Source organism: Bufo gargarizans, chromosome 1 (genome assembly GCF_014858855.1).
Source record: "Bufo gargarizans isolate SCDJY-AF-19 chromosome 1, ASM1485885v1, whole genome shotgun sequence".
Taxonomy (NCBI): Eukaryota; Metazoa; Chordata; class Amphibia; order Anura; family Bufonidae; genus Bufo; species Bufo gargarizans.
The window spans coordinates 729569683-729579250 of record NC_058080.1 but is presented as its reverse complement, the minus strand read 5'-3'; the positions used below and the strand labels follow the sequence as shown (position 1 = coordinate 729579250).

Genomic DNA, 9568 nt, shown 5'->3' with positions numbered 1-9568 from the left:
CTGCTTTATAATAAGTGAGCAATGACAGTGATTTGCGACACCCACCTTTCGACAATGGCCAATATCTCTCAGAAGTCACAGGTTTAAAACGCATCTCATCTAAGTTACTTTCATTGTATTGGTACTGGCTTTTATTGAATTGTCAAGATTTTACAAAACATTTCTAAAGAAAAAAAAAGAATTCAAACATTCACTTCAAAATAAGGACATGATCATCAATTTCTGGCCTACGCTGAGAACCTTTCGCTCCATTGTACTGTTAACAGTAATGAAATTTCCTACAGGAATTCATATAAATAACGTGATGCACAACTCTGCAGAAAACGAACACACATTGGATAAGCAGCAGCAGGAGGGTTTCTTTTCTCCAGTTGTAAATTGAGGCTCAAACTGCATTTCAAATTTGCCTTGTTTTAATGCACATAAAAATGCGTCATCATACAAATCATGTTGCAATCCAAAAGAATAATAATTTGTAAAACATAGTAGAAAACAAAGTTGCAAATGTAAAAAGAGTGCTTAAAACTAGAACAAGGAGGCTTCTCTGCCAGTGGATGGAGGGTTACAGTTTTCTTATTGCATCGTCAATGTCCGACATCTGTTCCTTCAGCTGGTTCCATTGCTCAGGGTTCAAAGAGATACCTGTAAAAAAAAACAACGATTTATCGGGCTGCGCTGGAGAGATCATCATACAAAAAAGCTACTGGGTCATTTATGGGAAGACACAGGGGTATTTCAGGATTGGATCCCTTCTAAAGTATGCCTCCTAGCGTGTGGTACCTATGAAAAGAATCACACTCACCCGCTGCCCACCACCCAAGAATCCCAACCCGGTTACAAACAACTCTCCCCCCCCCCTGTAGAGACACACAGGAGGTCAACAGTAAGGGCTCATGCACACAACCATAGCTTGTTTTGTGGTCCACTAATTGCGGATCTGCAAAACACGGATACCGGCCGTGAGCGGTCCACATTTTGCAGATGCCACGGAACGGACAACCGGATGCGGATAGCACACAGTGTGCTGTCGGCATCTTTTACGGCCCAATTGAAGTGAATGGGTACACATAAAAAAAAAAAAAAAAAAAAAAAAAAAGCAAATTGGATGCAGACTAATGTGCATGAGCCCTAATGCAATATTTTGCCCTTCAGCCCCAATCACAGTGGCATTGATGTACACATTACCTTTCCTTCCAGGCTTCATTTCTCCTTGGTTGTCCATAAAATATTCTCTGACGTCAATCAGAACTTTCCCCTTGAACTCACGAACAGAAACGTACCGCATTTTTCCAATCTGAAAAGGAAATTTTTTTTTTAAAACTTTGTTCATAGACATCTATGTACATAGTTTGAGAAGATCTATAATATGCCATCTCTCTCTCACTGATGCCAAGAATGAAGGGCCCACCATGCTGATTTCCAGCGGTTGCCCATTCAGTTTCTCATTGCACAGCAGCACACTTGTCATCTGCAGCAAGGCTCATTCACATGAACAGGCCGGCCTCAACTCCCATGTCCGGTACACATGGAGCTTACTCGACTATTGCAATGGTTTATCTCCTGCAAGAAGTTAGCCGAGCATGCATGTGTATATCTTCCAATTTGTTACACACAATTTCAATTCAATTCTTTGCGTTCACACAGCCAGGCTAAAGTTTTACAAAGGGAACATACCTGGAACATGTTATCCTCCTGGCTGCTACTGCTCTGTTTAGTGGAGGCAGAGCCTTTGGAGCTCTCTCCGGACTTCTGCTTCTTTGCTGGCTTTTCCTTCTCTGGTGGGGGCGGCTGCTTTTTTCTCTTTGCCTTAAAACAAAATAGAGGATTTAATGCAGCAATCTGTAATTAAACCCAGACAAGATGGCAGATGGGGGGGGGGGGGGGGGGGCGGACACACACACACACACACACACACACACCTGTTCAAAGAGGCCGCAGCGGTTGGGTAAACACTGCGTTCTCTAAACGATGCACCGGAGTAAGGCTAGGTCTACACGACGACATTTTGTTGCACCAATGTCACGCGACAATTTTTATAATGGCAGTCTATGGTGTCGCACTGCAACATGCGACATGGTGCGACTGCGACGCGACAGTCGCAGAAAATCCATTCAAGATGGATTTTTCTGCGACTGTCGCGTCGCAGTCGCACCATGTCGCATGTTGCAGTGCGACACCATAGACTGCCATTATAAAAATTGTCGCGCGACATTAGTGCAACAAAATGTCGCGCGACAAATGTCGTCGTGTAGACCTAGCCTAAGACTTTGCAAAATTTCAATACACATGCTTTTTTTTTGGTGCAGATTTTGCTAAATATATAAAATATATGTGCTAGCTTCACACATCATGCAAATATTTTGCTGTGGGAGGGGTCTAAAAAAACCTTACCAAAATCCACACCATGCCTATAATGTGGGGGTGATATTTTATGCCATGAATGAACAAAGGGCTTGCTAAAACTACATCCACTAACATTGTTCTGCTCTTTGTTGCAGAATTTCTGTGCAAATTAAGCAAACAATGGTTTTGCAGGAGCATGCGACGTGGGACTCCTCCAATACTGGTGGAGGATTTGGTAATTCAATACTAGCTCTGGGAGCTGGGTAACCTCCGTAAAGAGAACTACTGAGTATGAAAAGTCAGTACAACGGAAAATAGCTGATCACTGCACTCTATTTGTACTGACAATTCCGGCATCCCCCTAGAAATTAAAGGGGTCTCCCTGGGAATTTGATATTGATGGCCTGTCTTCAGGATAGGTCAGCAATATGAGACTAGGTTGGTCTGAATCTCTGATCAGCTAGTCAGAGGCTGCAGCACTCCGTGAGCGCTTAGTCCTGTTTGCTTGGCCATTGACGTCACCGCACATCGGTCACATGGCCTAGACGCAGCTCAGCCCCATTCTAGTGCAATACCAAGCACAGCTGATGTACAATGTATGGCGCAATGTATGGAAAGCTGCGAGGTGGCTGCAGCACTCACCCAGCTCCGAAAAAGCACAGCAGCCACTTCAAAAAGCTAATCTGCGGGGGGCTGACAACCACTGCATCTGATACTGAAGACCTATCCTGAGGCTAGGCCGTCAATATTAAGTTCCCCCTTTAAGGAAGCAGCAATGCACACACATGAGCAGCCTGCAGCTCCATTCATTTTGAGGGTCATCATGGGGTACAGAGCCCCCATTCTCATGATAGCCAGCCCCCCAACCAATCTACTAATGGACCATCAACCTGTGTATAGGGGATAACTTGACATAACCTGAATACCTCTTTAATAAAACTTGGAAATAAAAACTACTAACATGCTATATAAAATAAAAGTGGAGAACAAAATATGCGGAGGCGGTGTTCATATCATGTTTTTGTCACAAGTTTAACATCGAACGCGTTAAATGGATACAATACGGTATGCCACCGTATTGTATCCATTTAACGCGTTCGATGTTAAACTTGTGACAAAAACATGATATGAACACCGCCTCCGCATATTTTGTTCTCCACTTTTATTTTATATAGCATGTTAGTAGTTTTTATTTCCAAGTTTTATTAAAGAGGTATTCAGGTTATGTCAAGTTATCCCCTATACACAGGTTGATGGTCCATTAGTAGATTGGTCACCATAGGGTTTCATTGCAATAAAATACATCAGTTTAGCGTACACTTTTCATGGACTCCGCAGGACTGGGAAACCGTATACTAAGCTCTGCATCCATTTTTTTCCCTTATTAAAGGGGTTGTCCGAGTTATGAAAAATAATAATATAGCACTGAAAATCTGATATATAACTGAGCTAAGCAAGTTTTATGCAAAAAAAAATATTTTTCCTCATTTCCCTGGTTCTTTTCTGGCTCTTTGTTTACATGCAATAAAAACAATCTCTGCCCGTCCCCCTGCTCTGCTAAGGGAGTGGATACAAGAGCTGCCCTGAGTGACATGTCTGTCTGCTGGGAAACTCTGCAGCATGTTGTATGTGTAGGACTACAAGTTCCAGCTGTATAATGACACTGCTTAGGGAGTGGATACAAGAGCTGCCCTGAGTGCTGGGAGACTCTGCAGCATGTTGCATGTGTAGGACTACATGTCCCACCTGTATAATGACACTGCTAATACACACAGGATCTTCCCCCTACCTTCTTGTGTAATGCTCTCTCTAGTCATTCAGCTCCAGTGCCCAGAATTGTCCCTGCCTGCAGAGCTGTGCAGCTGAAAGGGTTAAGAATCCTAGCAAAGAGTAGATGGCAGTGAAGGGGGGGGGGGGGGGGCACAGTGAGTCTCAGGCTTGTAACAGACCTTTATCAGAGCAGAGAGAAGCTGACATCACAGGTCACGTGACCCTCAGTGAAATCTGAGAAACCAGCCACCGGAGATAGAGTGAGTGAATTCTGTTACATTTGCTTAGTTAGGAACATAGAAAGAACAAAAAAATAACTCGGATAACCCCTTTAATGTTAGGGCTCTATTCACACATCCACAATTCCGTTCCGCATTTTGCGGAACGGAATTGCAGACCCATTAATTTCTAAAATAGAACATGCCCTATTCTTGTCCGCAATTGCCTCACCTTTAGGCATATTCTATAAGTTCCGGCAATGTGCGGTCCGCAAAATGCAGAATGCACATTGGCAGTGTCCGTGTTTTGCGGATCCACAAAACACACGCAAATGTGTGAATGGACCCTAATCATGAGACAAAAACCATCATGTGAACACGTCCTAACAGACACTCACCTTTAGGTCAACCTCACTATCAGAATCACTTCCAGATGAGCTTGAAGAAACTAGTTCCTTTGATTTAGGCATCCTGAAAAATAAAATATATATATGAATTAAAAGGGGTTTACTGGACTTAAATATTGGTGACCTATCCTAAAGATAGGAATCTGACCACTACCGATCACGTATTGATGACCTGACACCCACCAATCAGATGTTGGAAGGAGCTGCTGCACTCCACTGCAGCCGCTTCCTCAGTCTGTGAGGTGACGTCCATTTGGGCCCAGGTTGCAATACCAACAACAACCACTATACTATGTAAGGCGCTGTGCTGGCAGAGCTGCCGGGAGCCTACATCACTCTGGTGAGCACGGAGGCTCCCTGAAACAACTGATCGGTGGAGGTGCCGGGACTCGAATCCCTGTCGATGTGATAATGATGACCTATCCTGAGGATCAGTCATCATTATCAATTCCTTTATAACCCCTTTAAATATTTCCTGTCATTGAGGCAAGGTAGTCCTAAAGCCTGCGTCCTCATGATGAGTTCCGACTCTCTGCAGAGAAGCACACGACTTCCGTCTCCATTATGAAACCTACACATGTTCAATTTGCATTGAACGAATAGTCTTCCTTATGTAACAGAAGCCATCGCAGCAGATTACAGCACACCCCCAGAAGTGCTTTCACATGTAATCACACCTGTAGACTCTACTTTATAGCCCCTTAGTTTAAAGGGGGTTATCCACCTTTTACAGACTGACGATCTATTCTTTGGATAGGTCATCAGCCTGTGATCTGTGGGAGTCCGACACCCAGGACCCCGTTGTTTTGCTGTCTGAGGAGGCACCGGCGCTCGCAGTAGTGCCCCAGCCATCTCGCTGCTCCCTGTAGGCCAGTGATGTCACGATTTATAGGTCACGTGACCTGGGGACAGGTCAGCTCCATTCACTTCAATGGGGCTGACCTGTGCGAAGGCCATTTGACCTACAGTCACTTGCCTACAGGGGAGGAGAAAGAAGGCCACGGCACTACTGCGAGCGCCGGTGCCTCATAAAGCAAATAGGCGGGGGTCCTGGGTGTTGAACTCCCACATATCACACGCTGATGATCAGTCTGTCTGTAAAAGGTGGATAACCCCTTTAAAGGGGTTGTCTCATCAAGGACAACAGGGGCATATCGCTAGGATATGCCCCCATTGTCTTATAGGTGCGGGTCCCAGCCTATAGTGAGAACGGAGCTCCGTAAGTGAAGGAGGGCGCAGCCGCCCTCCATTCATTTTCAATGGGGCTGGCTCGACCATTTCCGTAAGCCCCAGAGAAATGAATGGGAGAGGGAGCCGCGCATGGGCAGTATGCGCTCATTCACCTCTATAGGGGGCCGGCTTGGTGGTGGTTGGACCGGAGTCCTCCAGTCACCACCTTGTGGGGCTCCGTTCTCGATAGATGAGAGAAGCTCTATGACTCGCTATAGAGAAGAAATAAGGATTACATAACAGAAGACAGCCTCCCCCTCCCTTTAAATCACTGTCAGAGGGTGAATGAAAATGGAGCCTATAAACTGGATAACCCCTTTTAACTACATTTAAAGGGGTCTGTCACCACATTTTAACATATTAATGATATCCTGCAGTATCAAGCTTTTTGGTCCCTTTTATCCTCTGGAGCTTTGAAAATGAACAAACACTTGAGCCATATGCAAATTAGAGCCCAAAGGGTAGTCCCCAGGACTAATGATAACCCGGCACACCCCGCTACTCAACACCTCCTTCAGCTTTGTCAGCAAGTGCCTACATGAAATCCTGCACAGGCGCACTGCTGGACTGTCCTCGCACCTGCGCAGTCAGCGCCCTCCACAAGTGCAGAGAACTCGATGCGGCTGCCCACATAGGGCTACTGCGCACTTAGTACCCTTTCATGGACAGCAGCATCATCAAGTTCACTGCACATGTGCAATAAGCCAGTGCATGATGCTGACTGCGCAGGTGTGAGGCAAGTCCAGCAGTCCGCCTCAGCAGGATTTCATCTAGGAACTTGCTGAAGGAGGTGGAGAGAACAAGCCAAAGGGAGGTGCGGGGCTCCACATAGAAGGGCGAGCCCGGGCACCGTTAACCCCGGGGATAACCTCCCTCTTTTTAACAAATTTGCATATGACTCAAAAGTGTTTTCTTAGAGATACGAAAAAGAAAAAAAGACAAAAATGTTTGTGATGCTGTGACTTAGGGGTGGGCGATATAAATTTGTGCCACGATATGGATTTTGTGCATATCGCCAGACTGCGATATGACCACGGAGCGGTAGTGAATGATCGCGCTCTCTGCGCGCACCATGTTCTCCTGAGCCGATACAGTGGAGAAGGAGGGAGTTCCTCCCTCCCCACTGTGCGTGGCTGCCGCTGTCCACCAATAAGAACAGAGTAGGAGGGACTGTGGCCACTGCGCCAGGCACCAATGAATGCCTGAATACCAACGTAGCGCTCATGTGCCGGCCATATCCCGGCCACTATGACTGCACGCTGCGATCTGACGCAATTAACCCCTCAGTTTAGGGGTTAATCGCGCGGATCACAGAGTCCTGTCAGAGGTCGGGTGCCGGAAATGTTCCTCAGTCTCTACATTAGTGGCAGTGGGCAGTTCCGATCGGTTACCATGGCAGCCAGGACACTACTGAAGTCCTGGCTGCCATGGTATGTTAGTGAGCAGCATTATACTCACGTGCGCCGTGTGTGATGTGCAAAAAATGCTGATAGGATGTGGACCCAAAATATATGGGCATGTGCACGAAGCCTTAAAGCGCTTTTACATCCAAAGGACCATAATAGGCACTTCTATTAAGAAAACGCAGCATACACGCGGCCGATATCCCTGTACATTGCAGAATCGCCGTTTGCAGAACGCAAAATACACAGTCGTGTGCAGGAGGCCTTGCAAGCCGACAGGGTGCTCTACATCAGAGACCACTATAACACCAACCATAAAAAGTAGCAGATCTGCACATGTTTTCAGTTTCTGGGTGTTTCTATTCACTGACAGCCAGCAGTGAAGTTGAGGCAGTAAAATAAAGATTTTTAGAAACTTGCAAAACTGACTGAAACCTACTGTGCTCTACTTTCCACCTAAAATTCACACAATTTTTATCCTTTATTCCTCCCGTGTTATTTGCGCCACAATCTGCGACTTTTCCCCGGCCAAAGCAGGTCTAAAAAAATAAAAATGGCCAGACCCATTATTTTAAGCTTAGACAATGTTCTAAATCTACGCCTGCAAGAAAGGAGGCGTGGATTTAGACTGGCCAGGAGTTATTAAAACGCTGGTCTTAATAAATGTTAGCATTTTGAGAGGCGGTAAAAAGCACCCCTCCCCCTAACTAGAATGCATTGTCCCAGAGCCACCGCCCCCTCCCCCTTAAATAGAATGAGACCTCCCAAAGACACAGCTTCAAAGCACTCAATACAATGGAGGAATCCATTAGCTCCACAGATGGAGGGGGAGGGTCTGTGTACACGTGACTGTGCCTTGGTTCTGGGAGTCTACAGCACAAGGATGAGGTGTTGCCCATGGCAACCATATTACAGTACCCATCATGCCTTTCGCGGGTTTAATATGGTAGCTACGGACAATAGCCGGCATATTCTCTGTATAATCCCGCCGCCTCTCCCTCTCATTAGCGCCATTTTCCCTCTGCTGACAATATGGCACCTAGTCGGGAGCACAAGCCGCGGCTGACAGGATACATGCACGGGGCCTCCATCTATAGGGGGAGGGGGGTCTTCACTACCCTCATAGAGAGGCTGCTCCGCAACTAAACCTCCGCCAGACACTTTCCCGCCATAACAGGGCAGCGTTACGGATGCTTGCGGTCACTACACCCTCCACCCCTATCTGTCCTTCCCGTCACTCGGGGCCGCTGCTCACCCGCACACACAGCACTCACCTGTCTGCACTGCCTGAAGCCCGAATTACTAGAATACCGTCTCCGAGAGGAAGTGACGTCAGACCCCCGCTACACGAGGCGAAGAAAGAGCGTCCTGGCCATGCGCTGACGTAGCCACGTAACCGTCTGCGTAATTGGGGGGGGGAGAGATTACCCGGCAGCCATATTGTGGTTGGCGGTATTTAAAGTTGCCTACAGTTTACGTCTTGTCGAAAAAATGGCAATGTCTTTGCCAATTCAGTTTTGCAGCGCCCTATAGTGTATGGGCTCCCCGGAGCTTTAAGTCACGTGATAGTGGAACAGGAGGCGATGAGAAAGCCTTCTCCTAGCACCCCATACATTTGGTATTTAATTTGTACAAGCTACATTATATTTCCCAGTTTTTGGCCCACAGTCCCCAGGAGAGGGGATGGTGTATGCTGCCAATATATATAGATTTTTAAAACTAGACCACTCTTTTTAACATGCCCCCCCCCTCCCCATTTCTAATGGTGCCCGCTTAGGGTTGCCACCCGGACAGTCCGGTTTTGTAATCCTGTGCCCGGGTACAAGCCTTTCTCAGAACCGGGCACAGGATTAATTTCAAACTGCAGTGCAGACTGTCTGACTTGCTCGCTCATGGTCCTGACAGCTGGCGGCGAGTGAGCGGCGACGAGCTGTGAGTGGCCGGCGGCCTGGGATCGGCTCGAACCTGAAGAGGACGAGGCCACCGGTCAGGATGGAGTGAAAGCCGGAGAGCTGGGGGCTGCGGGTGGTCAGGAGCAGGAAGACGCCGCTGAGGGACAGCAGCAAACCCTTGCCCCACAGCATGGCGGCCGCACCGGGACTGAGCCGCTCTCACTCCCAGATCAGGCTGGATAACAATAAGAGGAGCCGCGGGCCTGCGCTCCTCCCGTCCCCGGCTCTTCTGCTGCGCTCCTTTC

At 47.3% G+C, this 9568-nt stretch overlaps 1 protein-coding gene across 1 annotated transcript; it reads right to left on the bottom strand.

Annotated features, from left to right (window-relative positions):
• Positions 1–395: 395 nt before the first annotated feature.
• SUB1 (SUB1 regulator of transcription) lies at positions 396–8755 on the bottom strand. The gene is made up of 5 exons (XM_044292674.1): positions 8646–8755; positions 4730–4802; positions 1675–1806; positions 1186–1294; positions 396–642 (listed from the first exon to the last, which is right to left on the bottom strand). Exons 2-5 carry the CDS (start codon positions 4799–4801, stop codon positions 563–565), a joined length of 393 nt encoding a protein of 130 aa, XP_044148609.1. The 5' UTR covers position 4802; positions 8646–8755; the 3' UTR covers positions 396–562.
• Positions 8756–9568: the final 813 nt, after the last annotated feature.

Coding starts and splice junctions, on each gene's coding strand:
- SUB1 (XM_044292674.1), bottom strand. CDS start 4,801: ATGCCTAAATCAAAGGAACTAGTTTCTTCAAGCTCATCTGGAAGTGAT. Junction 1,807..4,729: donor ATAGTGAGGTTGACCTAAAG/GTGAGTGTCTGT, acceptor TTTTGTTTTAAG/GCAAAGAGAAAAAAGCAGCC. Junction 1,295..1,674: donor AGGAGGATAACATGTTCCAG/GTATGTTCCCTT, acceptor TTTCCTTTTCAG/ATTGGAAAAATGCGGTACGT.